This window comes from Lytechinus pictus, unplaced genomic scaffold (assembly GCF_037042905.1).
Source record: "Lytechinus pictus isolate F3 Inbred unplaced genomic scaffold, Lp3.0 scaffold_22, whole genome shotgun sequence".
In the NCBI taxonomy this organism is placed as follows: domain Eukaryota; kingdom Metazoa; phylum Echinodermata; class Echinoidea; order Temnopleuroida; family Toxopneustidae; genus Lytechinus; species Lytechinus pictus.
In genome coordinates, this window is record NW_026974142.1 from 409,483 (window position 1) to 429,903 (window position 20,421).

Here is a 20,421-nt window from a genome sequence, read left to right on the forward strand (position 1 = left end):
CTGGTCTGCCACCTTGTACGTACCTCCGCACCATCATTTTTGTCTCCTTTTTCCATCACATCGATCTTCCCTTCTCTCTTTTACCCGATCCTCTTTCTAATAATGTTCAATCATAATCAGCATCACTACCATCATCACCACCATCACCACCATTGTCAAAATTATCATAATCATATCACATAACTCTTTAATTCATCACCATCACAATCATTGTCCCATCACGATCAGTCAACATCATCACCATCACCATCGTCGTCATTATCATCATCTTCAAAATCATCACCATCATCGTCACAAACATCACCATCATCACCATTGTCACAATTATCATCATCATCATCACAATCATCATCACATCACTCAATTCTTTAATTCATCACCATCATCACAATCATATAGTCATCATCATCACCATCATCACATCACTTAATTCCTATTGCTTGTGGGTCAAAACTAAATGAAACATAGAGACTATAAGGATTCATATTGAGCAAATGTATTATGAAGAAAATCATGTTGCAATATCAATTATATGCACCTCAACATTTTCAGTTCCTTCAATTAAATTACATAAAAAATGACATTTGAATGTTTACAATTTAATCCATCAAATATCACAATTGCTAAAAATATCATTATTGTTCCAGCCCAATGATAGACAAGATAGGCAATCAACTGTTATTCCATGTGCATTTATAAAGACAGTTCTGTACAGAACATGTAATGTTCACAATGTTCACAATAACAGTCACAAGGTATGAACGTAAACAAACTTTAAACTTAAAGCAAGTCCACCCCCCAAAAAAATTGATTTCTATAAAAAGAGAAAAATCCAACAAGCATAACACTGAAAATTTAAATCGGATAAGAAATAAGAAAGTTATGACGTTTTAAAGTTTTGCTTAATTTTACAAAACAGTTATATTCATATCCTGGTCGGTCGGCAAGTGAGGAGACTGATGACGTCATCCACTCACTATTTCTTTTGTATTTTATTATATGAAATATTTTAATTTTCTCCTCATTGTCAAGTGAAACAACGGGTATTCCCTCCATCATGGGGAATTACATTAATACTATGTGGTTCAGCCAAGTTGGTCCCTATTGTCACATCTGTAAAAAATGAAATATTGTATAATTCAAACAATAGAAAACAAAATAAATAGTGAGTTAGGGATATCATCGACCTTCTCATGTGCATGTCACCGAGTTGTGCATATCACTGTTTTGTGAAAATAAGCGAAACATTGAAATGTCATAACTTTGTTATAATCTTACATCCGACTTTCATGAAATTTTGATTTGTGTCTATTTATTCAAATCAACATTTTATTGGGGTGGACTTGACCTTTAATTCTATGGTGAATACCTGTTGAAAAAGCTAAAAAGAAAAATGTAAACCTGGATGAAGTCTATCAATTTATGAACTGAAGCGGCAATAATACTCAAAGGTAGATATCACCCTAATCTGAACATAAGTCTGTCAACACAATCTACGTTGTCGTAAGTCGCACACCAGTGAAATTGAACAAAATAGACCTTGCATAATCTTACATGATAATGAAAAGTACATGCAATGAATGATACGGTCTACACAATGCCTTCCATATAAAAAGTTGTAAGAAAATCATAAAAATAATAAGATAAAGACATGTATAAATATACACTGGAATGGCAAGTGTTCATGGCATGCACCACAAATTTCAGTAAATAATTTGCAACCAGATGTGAAAATAGATACACAGTCAATGTCTTAGATATTCTACAGTGCGTCTCACAAAAAACGAAACCGAGATTGAGCGGTGATTTATCACAACTTACATGTAATCATAAATGCAATATACAAATGACCTATCAATGTAAAACTTAGAATCTCCTCTTTCATCTGAAATTACCTAGATTATTCCTCATACACACATACAGTAAGTGAGCAAAAACAATTTGAAGAAAGGATAAAAAAAAAAACTCATTTGGCAGGGGGTATCTGAATTTCGAAAAGAAAATGACATGCCTAAAAAGTTTAATATGTCCTCTTTTATTTCATACCTTAATCACAGAAAATAGTCAAGAAGTAAAAAAAATTATGTTCCCTCGAAATGCTTGTATTTCCATAAAGTAAATTAAATTAACTTGTTTTCACCAATGTCTCACAGAAGCTATCGCATGGTTAACAAAATACTAAATGCCTGGCTCATCGTCAACAAAACGGTGTGTAGAGTGAGTCTGGAAGCTAGCATGTAAAACCTCTTCATTTTATGAAAATATTAAAATTCAAGCCTTATTTCAAATATCCAGTACTTTGTTATTCTTGACCATTTTTTTGTATTTGAGGTATTAAATTAAAAAGCAGATATTGAACTTTAAAAAAATGTGGTTTTCTTTATGAAACCCAGATACAACCCGCCAAGTGCCTTTTTGGTATCCCCTGAGCCTCCTCAAATTGTTTTGCTCACTCATGCGTGAATGAGAAATAATGAAAATAATTTCAGATGGAAGAGGAGATGCTAAGCTTTAAAACTATAGGTCGTTTGTCTATTGTATTTGCGATTAAGTTATGATAAATCATTGATAAATCTTGGTTTCTTTTTTTTTTCGGGGGGACGCACTTTACATGTACATATTGCTCTATCATCATGATCATGAGACTAATTGATTCAAAGTAATCCATTAATAGAACATATATTGCACTACATAACATTACCATAAGTCACACACAGCAGTTACAAATTTTAAAAAAGTTAAAATTAGGAGTGGGCTATACATGGGTCACAAGTACTGTTTTTTGTCATTTCAATATGACAACAGTTTTTTTGTATTCCTTGTAATGTATCTCAATATGAAATGACAATGTTATGTCTCGGGTCCGCGAAAAAAGTGTGCCGGGCAAAAATCCAAAAATTACACTTCTGGCCACAACTTTTTTATTTGGTGATCTTTTGATCTTGGTCTTGGTGTCTCTTCATATGTTTTGGGGGCAGGCAATTTGCTTTTTTCTATAATTAGTACTTATAAACCATTATTTGTAGAGTTAAAAGGTAATATTGCCTGAATTTACACATTTTAAATGTTTTTTTTTTTCAGCCAAAAAGTAAGTTTCATCGTCCTGGGGTTCTTGGATATTAGATGATACGAGCTCGACAACAGCAAGCAAATTCATATAGAACTATTGCTTTTATTCCTATATTTCGGGTTTTACGGATATTTGCGAGTTATATCTTTTTAAATTAAAAAATGTCAACTATCCATTGGAGCTATACAATGTACTGTACATACTGCACTGCATAAATGTATGTCTATGCATTGACCACCATGACATACATTATAACAAGGCCTGTACTATATATAAACTATAGTATCATAGAAATGAGCTCTTAGGTTTAGAATTAGATGTATACCTCAGAAATTGAAGATATGCTTTGTCTCATAAATCGAAGACATGCTTTGTCAAATATGCTAATTCAGCCCAGGGGGAGGGGGGCAGTCTAGCAATCAAATTTACAATTCATAATCTAATTCTAAACTTCAGGAGCTCACTTCTATGACACTGTAGTTTATATACAGGCCTTGTCATATGTCATGGTGGTCAATGCATGGATATATGCAGTGTCATATGTACAGTGCATTGCATACCGTATAGCCCCTACGGATAAATTACATTTTATTTTTATTTGACAAGATATATTTTGCAAATATCCGTAAAGCCCAATTTAGAGGAATAAAAGGATAGGGCTATATAAGCTGCTTGTTACTGTTCACCTGGTATGGTCTAGTATCCACAAACCACAAGACGATGAATCCTACTTTCGGGGTGAAAAAAGGCGTAAAAAAATTGTAAATGACCTTATAACTCTACAAATAATGATTTAAAAGTACTATTTTTTGGAAAAGGAAATTACCTGCCCCTCGCAACATATGAATAGACACCAAAACCAGAAAAAAAAACCACCAAATAAAAAAGTTGTAGCCAAAAATGTGATTTTGGCAGCCATTTTGGATTTTGCCTTGGCACACTTTTCCGAGACAAAAAATATTGTCATTTCATGTTGAGATAAGGTAAAAGGAACGCAAAAAACTGTTGCCACAGTAAAACCAAGCATCACCCATTTAAAGCCCACTCCTATTACAATAAAATACAATATCAACACTAAATATTAGCAAACGTCCATTCATATTGAGTCCTTCTTATGGTCTATACCTGTGGTACATGAAGTTGAGGGGTACACTTGACCTTGAAGTTCTTGCGGGTATAATATACCCTGTGGCAAGGAAACTCGCACATCGGAACATTTCCACAGTCATTGCAGACCACTGAGGTTCTGTGACGCGTCTCACCTTCTTTGCGACTGGAACAAACGATGCAGTCCAAAACGACAGGGTTTACCTAGCCTGTCTCTTTTGGGGTCGATCCCAACGAAATGCCTTTCTGTCAGCCTACTGATCGGTTGGTGTTCGATAAGTCTTGGCCCTGGGCGTGGCGATCTTTCATATCACTCAAGCAAACCCCGGATAACACTTAGCCTTGCCTTGTTTACGTCAACTGTTTTCTGTTGCTATGCTGGCTTGGCATTGTTCAATGCCCTCACAATGATCATAGTATTACATAAACACACCTCCAAAACAGCTAAAAAGATTTTATTCCACCATTTACATGATCTATGGATATTCAGGGAATGCCACATCATCTGATCGGCTAAGTCAACGCCTCCCATATTCCTTGTATACAATTATATGGCCTTAGTCTTTACATAGGTTCTTCTATTATTTCCCCCATGCTTCGATCTTACTCGCTTCCGGAAGGTTGCGCCATTGTGAATTGAGTTCACAACTTTCACGGGTCTCTTATCTGCCCAGGATATGTAGGTTAGGCGGTCTTCCTTCATGACAAGAGCAGGATGATCCTTCTTCGGCTTATGTCGATGAATTTGATCCGGAACACCTCTTCGATTAGTACGAAGTGTACCACATGCTCCAGTGTCGTTGTTTGCAAGTTCTGTGAAGAGAGATGGAGAAGACAACAGATTGTACATGTACAAATGTTTTGGTAATCCCTTGATATGTTGTAGACAGTAGCATGCATAGCTCCTCTTTCTCCGTTCTCTGTCTTTCATCTGCTCCTGAAGCAATCTTCCAGTTCATAACATATCCTGTCTTGGAATCATACAAACTCTAGGCTATCATGCCCTACTTGTGAGGTTTATTTGGATTGTATCTTTGCATGGGACTCCGACCCTTGAAATCGATCACTGTCTAATCGACGCTCAACTCCCTATTGGGGCCAAAATTCCGTCCCCATCTCTCAATAAACATGTCCATAACCTGCCGTATCTTGTGGAGTTTGTCAGCCTGATCTCCCTGTGGTGCCTCATCATTGTTTGCCAAGTGAATAAATGCCGAGATCTGAAGAAATCTGTCCCTTGAAATTGTCCTTTTCACCCCTAAATTTAGAAGCGCGTCATTATTCCAATACAAGTCGTAGGAAGGAAGTCTAGCCAGTCCTGTGTACATGATAACACCTATAACAGCCTTGATGTCCCCGGCATTCACTGGCTTCCATTTCCTCGCTCTACTGTCCACCTTTACTTGCGAAGTACTGCTCAGCGTATCGATTTATCTCAATTACAATCTTATGAATGATGTCCTCGGTAAGAAAATCAGAAAAGATCTCATAAGGTGTTGCCTCACTACCAGGTTCCCGTAACAATGTGCCAACTCTCTCGCTGAACGCCTTTAGCCATATATCATCGTAAGCCCCTTCAACGACTCATCCAGCATCGCCATTATCACCAACCTCATTCCCATGGTCAAGCTCTGGGTCAGAATCAACATCCATTTCTTCCTCCGACCCATCATCTGACAAACTCCATCCAGCTTCTCGTGCCTCCAAATCAAGAAGATAGTCATCGTCCCCATTTTCACTAACTTGGTCAGATGTGATGTAGTCTAAAGCTTCCCTAAGCTCATCCTCATTCATGTACCGTCTACTCGGCATCCTGACGGGCAAAGAAGAACTGAAGAGAATCCTTTAAAATAGGAACAGTAAAAAGCAGAATAACATGAATGTAACTTCAAAACAAAAGCTTGTACGTAGATGGTTATTTTTTTCTTTCCTTCCTACTTTCTCTTACTTTCCTTCTTTTTTTATTTCCTTTTTTTTATTTCCTTCTTTCTTTCTTTCCTTAATTTTTTTCTTTGCTTCCTTCTCTCTTCCTCTCCCTTTTCTTTTCGTATTTTCTCTCCTTCAATTATTTTTTATTCATTTTCTCCTCCCTCTCTTCCATGATCCTTTCATTCTTTTTTTTTTCATCCTTCCTTCCTGTTTTTCTTCTTTCTTTCAAATTGTTTTTCTATATATTTCTTTTAATTTTTTTTTTCAAGCATTCATTAATTATCCCTTACCTTCTTTTCTTTTTCTTTCCCTTTTTCTCTATTTCAAAGAATGAAGGAAACCTTTTTTTCTTTCTTTTATTATATCTTTCATCCTTCCTTTCCTTTTTTCCCTTTAATTTTTCTTTCTTTCTTCTCCATTCATCTCTTTTCTTTCGTCTTTTCTATCTCCCCTTCATTCTTTCTTTCATCCATTCATGCACACTCCTTTCCTTTTCTTTCTTTCTTTATTTTTCCCTTCTTTTTTTTTCTTTCCTCTTTCATTCCTGCATTTCTTATTTATATATATTTATTTATTAATAATAATTTTAAGAAATTTCTATTTTTATTAAGTGCCATGGTCACAAAAGTACATGAAAATATGTGAGAGAGAAAATCATTCAATTGGCATATTAACACACTAATTTCGGTCATGACAGGCAAGATAAAATCACTTTGAAAAAAATAAAATTTTACAAATACAAGGTGCATCAGTTCATGTTAAAAGAGGAAAAGGACAATGGTACATGTACTACATGCACTACATGTACTTTCTTTTGAAGCGGTAACATTTTGCTTTGAAAGTTTTATTCATTGGCGCCTATATTTAGTAAAGTAATCATAAGAATTGCGCATTCAAAGAATTAAGACAGTTATCTTATAAAGTTACCAAGCATGCCGAGGAGCTGAATCAAAGTTGTGCATCAAATTTATTAGTGCATCCATCCGTCTTCCTTTTATTTCTGTAGAAGAGACATGCGAAGTCACTTTCCAGGCTGAGGTAAGCTAATATTTTTTTTTTTTATGATTTTGATTTATAAATTGAAAATTAAAATTACGATTGTATGGCTACTCACCGGAAAGAACCCCGGTGAGTAGCGATAATGAGTTTCGGCAAAATACTACTTCTGCAATGAAGCGATGTTTGCCAACTACTTAGAAATCCAGGGCCAAATGCGGTTCGGTGTACGACTTGAGGTTAGGTACTACAGGGCTGCCAACTCTCACGCAATCTGCGCAAGTCTCACGCAATTCACCCGATTCTCACTTTCTCATGCTGATCATAGAAATTATCACACTGAACCAAAATATAGAGAGAAGGAAAGTTTATTAGCCTATATCGGATATTCAATAACATTATAACCCGGCCGGGCAAAAGTTTCAAAGTTTTTAACCACACAAGCGCAAAGCTAAACCATCAATGGCTATGCAAATTGGTTTCGGTTTGCCGCGCAGACAAGATATTGAGCTGCGATTGACTTGCTATATCCCGCGTGTGAGAACTGATGACGTCAACATTTTACTATGAAGCGGGGTTTTTGTGCAAGGCACAAGCGATCGATTGTCAATGCAATGCCATGCCATGGCGATAGCCCGCCGCCCCGGCCGGCACAGCACTCAAAAATATGCCCCAAATATGCATTTGAGTGTGTGTTGATACACTTGGTGTCTTTCGTAGCTTTATTTTAATTGAGCCAAATAAACTGATTATTTATTTACGATGATAGTTTTAGCTTTCTTCCTTTGTTTTCTTTATATTTTTCTTTTCAATCTTTTTTTGTTTTTTCCCTCTCTTCTTTCATTTTTTTAGGCTATAAAACAAATTTCTTTGTCTTTTGTTCCTTCTGTCCTTTTAAAAAATATGTTTCCCTATTTCTTTTTCTCTTTCTTTCTTTCTTTAATTCTTGAGTCCATCCATCCTTTACTTATCTCTTCTTTCTTTTCTTTCTTTCCTTCTTTTTACTCTTCCTTTTCTTCATTCTTTGTTTCTTTCTGTGTTCTTTCTTCCTTCGATCCATCCTTTCTTTACACTTTCTTGTATTTTATTTCTTCTTTCTTTTAGCCTTTACTCTCTCTCATTCATTCCTTCCTCGCTGTCTTTTGTTCCCTTTCTTTTTTTCCCTTCGTTCCATCTATCCTTTTACTTTTTTTTTTTCTTTCCTTTATTCATTCCTTCCTTTCTTTGTCTTTCGGTCTTGATTTGCCTTTCGGTCTTTTTTTTTCCTTTCATCTATTAACATGGAAAGCACACCAATAATTTTCATGTGCATGCATGTTAAAATTGCATTCCAAATGTGTGATAAACTTGCAAAATTCAATTGTTGTGTGCTCCCATTGGATATCCCAAAGAAAATTGAAAATGAAGTGCCCAGAACGGTATAGAGACAATTATGAATGTAAGATTTGATATTCCTCTTTTGTCTTCTGCTAGGTTGTTTGTGATCAGGCTGGGAAAATAACGTTGCCAGATGGCCTGGCAGCACACCTAACTCCGCATCCGTAAGTCACTTTTCAACCAAACTTGGACGGTAGATGTACTTAGGCAACCTGCATGTTATGCTGCAGTCGGAGGTCACATGGTAAGGTCAAAGTGTTCCACAATGGACATAAGTTTTTGTAGAAATGTACCAAACCCTACGGTGCTCTCACTCCATGATGTGTCTCTGCATCGTAGCAATACTTTGAAATTACTTTGTGTCTATATCCAGTCGGATTTGAAATGGTCTACACATGTTGAATATATGGTCAAGCGCGCAAATAGTCGTTTATATGTACTTTGAAATATCATAGTCTGTAATTTCAGGACCTTATAGTTGTACACTGTTAAAAAAAAATATTTTTTTAACGGAAAAGGTCCGGCAGAAAAATTTCTGGACTTTTTTTTTCCCGTAAATTTACAGAAAGTGGTAATTTATGGAAAAGTTCTGTAAAATATACAAGATTTCGTAAATTACAATTTTTGAAAATACGGACTTTATTTACGGAAACTTTACAGAAAATGTTCATATATTAACATAATTCCATATAAATATTTAACGGGAAAAAAAATTGTCCGGAAATTTTGCTGCGGGAATTTTTTTTTGGGTCCGTAATTTTACGAATTCCTTTTCCGTCAAATCACTGTACTTTTTCAAAATTCCCATGTAAAATACGGATTTTATTTACGGAAATTTTACAGAAAATTTACGTGAATTAACATGATTCCGTATAAATAATTAACAGAAAAAAAAAATTGTCCGGATATTTTGCTGCCGGATTTTTTTTTTCTTTTGTAATTTTACGGATTCCTATTCCGTAAAATTACCGTACTTTTACAAAATTCCCATGTAAAATACGGATTTTATTTACGAAATTTTACTGAAAATTTACTTAATACGATTATTCGAATTAGCGAATAGACGCATTTGTGAGAGAATGCAGGTCCTTACAGCAGACGTATCTAATATCGTTCCATACAATCCGTGAAGATCAATTAATGCGCGCTTGTATTCTGCGGGAAATCTGTAAGGACACGCCCCCAACAACAGGTCTGCGATTGGCCGACAGCAGCCTCATTAGCCCCATAATGCAATGTCCTTAGTGATAGCTTAACAACTGCCGAGCAGGCTCCACCTTTATGCGGGGAACAGCCAATGAAATATAGCAAGCGATTTCGGGACGTGCGCACCCGCTGGAAGAATTGCAAACGTGTGCTCATTCTCAACTTCGCACTGGGGGATTCAAGACGTTATTTTTTGTGATTTGTTCCCTACGTGAATTTCCCCGATTAGCGTTAAAACATGGGCAAACGGAAAGCTGGACGTGGCTGTGCCCGTGGTAGACCACGCAAACAAGAGACTGGCACTGCCGGGAGGACGGCAAATAGAGTTATTACGAGATCAAGGAGGAGAAATTTTGAAAATACCGGGCAAGGTGGAGCAGCGTCAGCGCAGGCCGAGGATGGCGAAGTCCAACGGACGCTCTCAGGACCGGGGCGGCTGGAGATGAGCTCTACGCCTCAGCCAAATCAACCACAAATACCCGTGTCAGGTGAGGTTGCTGATGCTGTTATTGCAACTAACGTTATTACTAGTGCAGATACAGCAAATATCGGTAGTGCCGTGACTGCTAGGGATGAGAGTGGTGTGATGTCACCCATTCCCATGGGGTCATTTCCGAGTAATGTGCCACCATCATACACTAGGCCTAGTGACCTAGATACCCCTGTAGGTCGTATTGTTTCCGAGGACGGTTACAGCAGTAATTCTTACGTTAGACCTAGCTCCAGTTTGACTCGGAACGTAGGCCTAGATCCAAACCAGGGCCAAGCTTTAGCACTAAATGATGGGCCAGTGAAGCATTAGGGGCTGCGATTCCCAAGAACATCAAAGAAAAAATATGGAGAGGTGAATATATAGATCTAAATGGGCTAGTTGGTGATCAGGGGATGTCCACCCAGCCCATGGGGCCACAGGAGGAACAATTTGGGTTCAGAATGGTCAACAAATTTTCTTGAAACCTGTGGCTAGCTCAAAAAACTAGATTACCAATATCGAGTTGTGGACCAGTGCGTTTCTGGTATATGCGAGCGTCTACTTAGAGGCGCACAGTCACTCGGCCCAGGCCTTACTTAAATACTGAAGCCTTATCAGATCAGCTGCTAATAAATATACTGGATTCGGGTGGCGAGAATATGACATTCAGTACCGTTCCCGCATGTCGGTGACGCTTCTGGGCCAGGCTTGGGGTAGAATAGATGGCGAATTGTGGCTCATGTATGTGGTCGGTGGGGTTTCTTCGAAGCAAGGGGCCCATAACCCCTCGAGCTATAGACTGACAGGATACGGGAAGAACAACTACACATCTCCTGGTCAATGTCCCTTTGCCCGCCAGCAGGCCGGGGGGTGGAGGCAAAATTCGCACCACCGAAAGGTTAGCAGTAAGCGAACGCCAAGCGCGTCAAATGTATGTTACGAGCTCAATTTCGGACCAGGGGTCTGCAATAGGCAGCTATGCAGATTCTTACATAAGTGCGTTGCATGTGGCATCCCGGGACACGGGAAAGTCAAGTGCCCCAAGTTCCTGCAAGCAACTGCAGGCCAGGGGCAAAAGTAGGGATAAAGTAGAATTAGGTATAGAGTGCTGGCCTAGTCTTTTGCCAGCGTTAGCACCGACTCCAGTTTTGGTTGAGAAGTTAGTTACCAAATTAAGGGACTATCCCGACAAAGGGACTGCCGAATTTTTGAAGTTAGGTTTTATGTTTGGTTTTGACCTGTATCATACCGGCCGCCGGATGCCAGTCGATTTTCCGAATCTAAAATCAGTGGAACACAACAGGGAAGAGGCGAATAAGAAAATTTATAAAGAAGTTAGGCTAGGTAGATATTTAGGACCATTTGACAAGAGACCACTGACCAACCTTAGGGTCAACCCTATTGGTCTTGTGCCAAAAAGAACTCCTGGAGAATACAGGTTAATTTACCAACTTCTCCTATCCTACAGGTCCTTCTATAACTGATTTCATACGGGAGGATGCATGTAAGGTTGAATATAGTAGATTTGACGATGCAGTAGACATAGTGTCAAGGATCGGTAGAGGAGTGCAGCTGGCAAAGGAAGACTTTCAGGTTGCTCCCTATAAATCCCCGGGATTTTGAATTGTTGGGTGTGAAATTTCAGGGTCTGTATTATGTTTTTCGGTGTGCACCAGCATATTTCGAAAAGTTTTCATCCTTCCTCGAATTCTGTGTGAGAAACAAACTGGGAACCGATCGGCTGATACATTACATTGATGATACATAGATGATTTTTTAGCAGTGGGTTCAGCCAAGGGAGAGGGCCTCTCATGTCTAGAAATTATTCAAGAGTTTAGGACATTATGCAAAGAACTGGGGGTACCCCTCGCTCAAGAGAAGTCAGAGGGTTCCACAACCAGACTTACATTTCTAGGCCTTGAAATTGACACCGGATGCATGAAAGTAAGAATCCCTTGCGAGAAAAGGACACAATTGAAATGGAAGATCGCTGAGACAATTAGGAAACAATCCTTGTCTTTGAAGGAGATACAGTCCTTGATCGGGTCACTTAACTTTATATGAAGGGCGGTTAAACCGGGTAGGGTCTTTCTGAGGTGGTTAACAGATCAGACAAAGAAAATTCAAAACCGGACAGTGTAAAACAACTCTCAGAGGGAACAAAGTCCGATCTAACAACATGGCTCGCCTTCCTAGATGACTTCAATGGGGTGACTATAGTTCGACCGGGTCGCTGGGAGAGTGACTTTGATCTTGACCTCTTCACTGACGCGAGTGGTACAATAGGTTTCGGTGGTTACTTTCATGGCAAATGGTTTTGCGGCCGTTGGCCCCCTTTTATTCTATCTGGGGACTATTCCATTGCATGGAAAGAGATGGTCCCAATAGCTGTAGCACTGTTGGTATGGGGTTCCGATCTAGCACAGAAGCGAATTAGACTTCATACCGATTATATGGCCATCAATAATGTTATAAACAAACAGACATCCCATTGCCCAAGAATAATGTCACTTGTAAGAACCCTAGTTCTCCAATGTTTGAAGAGAGATACGATAGTCAAGGCAGTTTATATCGCCGCAAAAGAAATGATATTGCTGACTCTCTATCCCGGTTACAGATGAGCAGGTTCCACACGCTGGCACCACAGGCGGATGCAACATCAACACCAATACCAGAAAGCATTTGGTGGATATAGAGCAGGAGGTATGCCGGCTTATTTCAGATGCTACAACTAAGGGGACCAAGACCTCGTACCAGAGAGCTATCGACTCGTTCCAGCGATTCCGACTGGCGAGCATGCTGGATTCATCTTGGCCGGCTACTCCCAATCAGGTCATGTCATTTATCGCTCATCTGTCACAGAGTGGTAGAGCACCATCAACTATAACACTTCATGTGGCAGCGCTATCATACTTGCATAAGATGTACAGCTGGCTTGACCCGACCGCCCATTTTCTGATCAGGAAGATGATTGAAGGAAGCAGGCGGGGCCGGAAGAGGAAAGATTGGCGCAGGCCTATAACATGGGATGTCCTTGTCAATATTTTACCTAACCTCTGTCTAATCTGTGTAACCCATTATGAAGCCGTCATGTTTCAGGCATCATTTATGTTAGCCTTTTTCGGAATGATGCAGGTTGGTGAGTTCACGGTAGATGGCACAGGTGGGAACGAAGACAGGACCGTCCTTGACCAAGACATAAGTATTTCCCAAAGCTCTAAAGAAGCTTACCTGTTGGTTACCATTCGATTCTAAAAGACAGATCAATATGGCACTTCAACAACTCTGAAGATAAAGGGAAATGGATTGAACAGCAGCTGTCCAGTAGGGGCGATGATTAGATATCAGAAAATGAGGCCAGTGATGCAAGGCCCCCTCTTCTGCCATGCAAATGGGTCGCCGCTAACTAGGTATCAGTTTATAGCTGTGTTGAGGAAAGTCTTGGGAGTCTCCGGTTTTGAAGCAGATAAATATGGGACCCATTCCTTTCGAATTGGGGCCGCCACTACAGCGGCCATTGGAATAGCGACAGAAGAACAGCTTCAAGAAATAGGCAGATGGCGGAGCAGTGCGTTTAAAACATATGTGAGAATTTGAGGGGAACTGAGATTTTTATCATTATGTTGATGCAAACAAGCTTATGATTTTGGTTTGTACAAGTATGAGGTATAAGCACTTGACTATAGGGAAGCTTAACTTATGTTACGACCAGGAAGAAAGAAGGGCAAAAAGTATGTCATTTAATGTAGGACGTATCCCATTGAGTTTAACGGATAATACAACACAAGGAAGTGAATTATGAATCTATTAATAAAAAAAAATATATAAAAATAATAATAAATAAATAAAAATGAAAAAATAGGTACCACATATAAGGATAACCATGGAAGAAAATGGACAAAGCACGATATAGGAAGTAAACAAATATTGAAGCGGTAGCAATTACAATTACGCATTGTGGGGGGGGGGGATTCACCCAAGAGTCGAAAGATATATGATGCTCGTGATAGTATAATTTCTTTGTCATGCAGGACCAACAGGCAACCGGAGGATCTGGATCGTAGGAGACAGCCTAGTGCGAAGGGCCGGAGAAAGGGCCAAGGCGACATGTCTCCAAAACCTTGATGTTCAGCCAGGGAGCCAAGTCTGGTGGTTCGGGAGGGGCGGCCTTGAAATGCATGACCTGGCCAAGTCTGTACAGTCTCTGCTCAAGCATCACGCTACCCCGGACGTGGTGATTCTTCACGCGGGCACCAATAACATTGGTATACACCCAGTGAAGAACTGCAGGCAGGCGGTCGACGAGACTCTCCTGTCTATCAGACAGCAGCTTCCGAACAGCCACATCTGGTTTTCTGAAATCGTACCAAGGCTATTTTACTACGGCAGATCAGATGGTCCACACTCCCAATCGGCGTTGAACAACTACCGTAAGACTATTAACAAACATGCCCGGGGAAAAGTAAGGAGAATGTTTCGAGCATCTTATCTGCATCACAACATAAGCATACAGGACCACAGGCAGTACTTTCGAGACGGGGTACACTTATCTGATAGTGGTAGTGATCTGCTCATAAATGACTTCCGGATCGCTTTACAATCCTTGGCTGCCTAACAGTGGCCGCTAGGAAGATGGCCAAAAAAAAAAATCAACACCAGGGGGAGGGACTGTGTACTAATTAGGTCATTAAATATTGGATAGGGGAACGCATCTTTCTGAGTCTCCTGGCTTAGAATTCCGGATGGATTTCTTCCTCCCGGCTGGTCACATGACCAGGTTTCCCCTCCAAGATTTCACATTCATGTCTTGAAACCTCTCCCCCTCCTGACACACGAGATAACTATAATATTGAATAGTTGATAATTGTATAGGGGAACCGCACCCCAGGAAATACCTGCCCTGGAGTCACGGTAGGATGTCTTCCTTCCGCATGTCACATGACCCGGTTACCCCACTTTCATTGGACCTCCTTCGCCGAGGTCTCAATTGTTTGATCTTGCTTAATTGATAAATATTGTTGGAAAATTGTTTTTAATCTGGGAATATCCCCCAGTGACAATAACAGTTGAGAAATGGCAATTTCATGTGTGAACTGTATTTATTCTCGCAAATTAACATGATTCCGTATAAATAATTAACGGATGAAATTTTGTTCCCGTTATTTATATGTAAATTAACAGGATTCCGTATAAATAATTGACGGAAAAAAAATTCGTCCAGAAATTTTGCTGCTGGATTTTTTTTTTATCCGTAATTTTACGGATTCCTTTATCGTAGAATTACCGTACTTTTACACAATTCCCATGTAAATTTACACATTTCCGTAAAATAACAAGTTTACATAATTCTTAAATTGTTTGCAAATATTTTTTAAACAGTAGATACCTTACAATAGGAACGCTGATTTGCTATTTAAACATGTACTCCCAAACACATGGTAGATTGTATGAATGCATTCACTTAAGGCCTGAACAAAAATTGTGTTGCCCTTTTCTGACCTGGACAAATCGGGCCAGCTTTTTTCAATAATTAGTTTCATACTAAGCTTACTATTTCTAGAATAAAACATGGCAACAGCGATTGTGTCTCGCCCACTCATGAAAATAACCAGAAATATCGTGATTTGCGAGGGCACACAACATAATTGTATTAAAACTTCATTGTGAAATGACTGGGATGGAATAGCACTTGTCATAAGAGCCTTGCACATAAACTTTAATGTTGACCTGAATATTCAATTAAATTCAAAATGGTTTATTAAAAATCCTTTCTTTGCGGCAAAAGCCGAATTGCGAAAGTTTACATTTCAAATAAAATCATCAATAACAAGGTACAAAAAACTTATAGTACTACGAACAAATTTCAATATAGACATATATGTAACAAAGTATATCATAAATAAATTTAAATCGATACTCACTGATCAATAAAAAAAAATTGAAAAATATTCAAAATACATGTAAATATCAGTGGATAGAGGAAATGAATTGGAAAGCAGAAAGGAATAGAAATAGTGGAAGAGAGGAGAGAGGCAGAGAGAGAGAGAGAAGAGAAGAAATTGATGGTGGAAGGGAAACAGAGAGAAAAGGGCGAAGAAGCAATTAGGTCACATTTTTTCATACATGCTGTAATAATACATATTTTGGCAATTTTTGTGACTTCAATTCAAATATTAAGTTTACGACTAGATATCAGTGAATAATTGCTCATATGAAAGAAAAATATTTTGATTAACAAAGTAAAATGAAATGAAATGAAATGAAACTCGAGTTCGCCAACATAAAGAGAACTCAACATTAGAATTATTATGTAATCTGCATTTAACAAAAAACAATCTTTTAATGATATCACATTTTAAGAGTCCAATGAATGATGAGTTCTTTAATTCTTAGCTATTCTTAGTTTGATATTATTATACATGTAACGATAGGGGAAGATATATACAAAAAAAACTACTCCTTGGAATAAATTCTTTTAGAGTTAAGGTGCCGAATCAACGAGGGCAAGGGGTTATTTCTATATCGTGAAGTTCGGCATCGCATCTCTACTGTTCCGGTCAAGCTTCTAGTCTGATATTGACAAGTCCTATTTTGAGGTAGAAGGTGATACAGTTTAGACGTGGAGATTTGCATAGACTTCGCAAACGCAAGACAATAGTTTGATCCGTCTATCTTCAAGAGACATCAGTTCTGACTGGAGTAAAGCATGCTCATATGAAGAATATGCTGCTCCACAAATGATTCTAAGGGCACGTTTCTGAATACGTTCGATGACTTGTACTTGTTGTTTTGTTAGTGCTCCTGACCATACATGTACAGCATATTCAACAACTGGTCTCACAAAACTAGTCTCACAAAACTAGTATATACAACTATAAGGTCCTGAAATTACAGACTACGATATTTCAAAGTGCGAAGAACATATAAACGACTATTTGCGCGCTTGACCATAAATTCAACATGTGTAGACCATTTCAAATCCGACTGGATTGCTACGATGCATAGACACATCATGAAGTGAGAGCACCGTCGGGTTCGGTACGTTTCTACAAAAACTTATGTCCATTGTGGAACACTTTGACCTTACCATGTGACCTCAGACTGCAGCATAACATGCAGGTCGCCCAAGTACATCTACCATCCAAATTTGGTTAAAAAGTGACTTACGGTTGCGGAGTTAGGTGTGCTGCCAGGCCATCTGGCAACGATGCTTGTTATTTTCCCAGCCTGATCACAAACAACCTAGCAGAAGACAAAAGAGGAATATAAAATCTTACATTCATAACTGTCTCTATATCGTTCTGGGCACTTAATTTTCAATTTTCTTTTGGACATCTAATGGGAGCACACAACAATTGAGTTTTGCAAGTTTATCACATATTTGGAATGCAATTTTAACATGCATGCACATAAAAATCATTTGTGTGCTTTCCATGTTAGGTTGATTTATCCAACAATCACCCCACCCATCCACTGCTTCCATTGCTCAATACTTGCAAAAAAAAAAAAAAACTAGAATTTTAATTCGTCTTAAGGACGAATTAGGTGATCTGTCTGTCATTCTCATGATCACGATGTAATATTTGATCATTATATCCATGGCAATGCACATCAATATAATCACCATCATTAAAAGCAGACTTTTATTAACAAAAGAACATATTAAATACAGCAGCTGAAAGACAAAATATTACGTTGTGTAAACGATCTTGTTGTATTAGAGAATGCCAAATGCACTTTCGCAAGTGACTACACGAAATAATTAAATTAATGTTGCCGAAATCCATGAATGTAGAATCAAATTTTGAGAAAAATCAGTATTTAATAGACGTTACACACAAATACATCAGCAAAAAAAAGAACATTGTCAAGCGAGTTTCGAACCAAGGACCTTTGTATTGCAAGGCATGTGTGCTATCCATTGGACTACACAGCGTCCCGTACTCTCATAGTTCAAAGAAGTAATATTATCTTAAATTGACTTATGACAGTGAAAATTGGCATTGTGATATGCCTCTATAAATTCTCAGTTTTGAGGATGAATAATTAATATAAGTGAAAATGTTATGCAATATTTAGTAAGAGTATAAGTCCAGCTACAATATGTCGAAATCTGAGCGAAAAATGATCAAGAATTACGGAGTTATAGTCATATTTGCAAAATTATTCAAACGTCATAAAACAAAAATGGAAAATTTTAGTTCCGACGCCATTTTGATGACGTCATGATAAAATTTAGGGTCAAATGTGACATAAAATCACATCTGTAATTCATATTCTATCCGAATATAAAAGAAAATTTAGGGGTCAACGGACTATCTGAAGAGTTATATTGAATTTTGTAAAGGCATGTTTTTGCACATATTTGGTCTATTGTGAACGCGCGCGTGCGCGCGTGATTCAAACTTTGATGGAAGCTAATTCCTTTACTACTGGTCGTAGAAGGTTGATCAAGGTATCAAATTATTAGAAATTTAATAACAAATGCATTGACGTAAAAGAAAGTGAGATTCTACATTGCGTAACGACGTTACGCGCGTGAATGCGCGCGAAAACGTGTGAGCGCGCAAATTCTTGAAATGCTTCAAATGACCTGATTCGTACTCTACTTTGATCAAAAAGTGATTTTGAGCATTTTAAAATTTTGACGCGCGCGTACATGCGCGTCGTGACCTGTTCATGACCTTTGATGACATTGACAGTTGACCCATGATCTGAAGTTAATTTTATGTTGATATTGTTCATTTTTGATGATTGATGATGAAGATATTGTTGATAATGTGATTTTACAAAATGGCGCGTAGATGACGTCACGATGACTATTTGAGGTTGAACTTGTTTCGTACACATCGCATGATAACTGTGCATAATTGATAATATTTTGATGAAAATTGATCGAGCACTTTTTCTGATTTTGGTGGAACAAGAAAAGGGTGGAAAAAGAAAAATAAATAAAAACTAGAATTTTAATTCGTCTTGAGGACGAATTAGGTGATCTGTCTGTCATTCTCATGATCACGATTTAATATTCGATCATTACAACCATGTCAATGTAGATCAATATGATCATCATGATTAAAAACGGACTTTTATTAACAAAAGAACATATTAAATACAACAGCTTAAAGACAAAATATTAGGTTATGTAAACGATCTTGTTTTATTAGAGAATGCCGAATGCAATTTCGCAAGTGACTACACGAAATAGTGAAAATAATGTTGCCGGAATCCATGAATGTAGAATCAAATTTGGAGAAAAATCAGTATTTAATAGAGGTTACACACAAATACATGAGCAAAAAAAAACATTGTCATGTGAGTTTCGAACCTAGGACCTTTGCATTGCAAGGCAGGTGTGCTATCCATTAGACTACACAGCGTCCCGTACTCTCATCGTTCAAAGAAGGAATATTATCTTAAATTGACTTATGATAGTGAAAATTGGCATTGTGATATGCGTCTATAAATTCTCAGTTTTGGGGATGAATAATTAAAATAAGTGAAAATGTTATGCAATATTCAGTAAGAGTATAAGCTCAGCTACAATATGTCGGAATCTGGGCGAAAAATGATCAAGAATTACGGAGTTATAGTCATATTTGCAAAATTATTCAAACGTCATAAAACCAAAATGGAAAAATTTAGTTCCGACGCCATTTTGATGACGTCATGATAAAATTTAGGGTCAAATGTGACATAAAATCACATCTATATTTCATACTCTATCCGAATATAAAAGAAAATTTAGGGGTCAACGGACTATCTGAAGAGCTATATTGAATTTTGTAAAGGCATGTTTTTGCACATATTTGGTCTATTGTTAACGCGCGCGTGCGCGCGTGATTCAAACTTTGATGGAAGCTAATTCCTTTACTACTGGTCGTAGAAGGTTGATCAAGGTATCAAATTATTAGAAATTTAATACCAAATGCATTGACGTAAAAGAAAGTGAGATTTTACATTGCGTAACGACGCTACGCGCGTGAACGCGCGCGAAAACGGTTGAGCGCGCAAATTCTTGAAATGCTTCAAATGACCTGATTCGTACTCTACTTTGATCAAAAAGTGATTTGGGGCATTTTAAAATTTTGACGCGCGCGTACATGCGCGTCGTTACGTGTACATGACCTTTGATGACATGGATAGTTGACCCTTGATCTGAAGTTAATTCGATGTTAATATTGTTCATTTTTGATGATTGATGATGAAGATATTGTTGATAATGTGATTTTACAAAATGGCGCGTAGATGACGTCACGATGAC

General features: G+C 38.1%; 1 protein-coding gene across 1 annotated transcript; it reads right to left on the reverse strand.

Moving 5' to 3' along the window:
• Nucleotides 1-3,476: 3,476 nt before the first annotated feature.
• On the reverse strand, nucleotides 3,477-6,076 carry LOC135157997 (uncharacterized). Its single transcript, XM_064115205.1, has 2 exons — nucleotides 4,746-6,076; nucleotides 3,477-4,709 (listed from the first exon to the last, which is right to left on the reverse strand). The coding sequence occupies exons 1-2, from the start codon at nucleotides 5,106-5,108 to the stop codon at nucleotides 4,551-4,553; spliced, it is 522 nt and encodes a 173-aa protein (XP_063971275.1). The 5' UTR covers nucleotides 5,109-6,076; the 3' UTR covers nucleotides 3,477-4,550.
• Nucleotides 6,077-20,421: the final 14,345 nt, after the last annotated feature.

Bases quoted from the DNA above. Each gene is read 5' to 3' on its own strand.
- LOC135157997 (XM_064115205.1), bottom strand. From the start codon at position 5,108: ATGAAAGACAGAGAACGGAGAAAGAGGAGCTATGCATGCTACTGTCTA. The intron at 4,710-4,745 runs GTAAAGACTAAG...TATACAAGGAAT, and splicing joins GAAATAATAGAAGAACCTAT to ATGGGAGGCGTTGACTTAGC.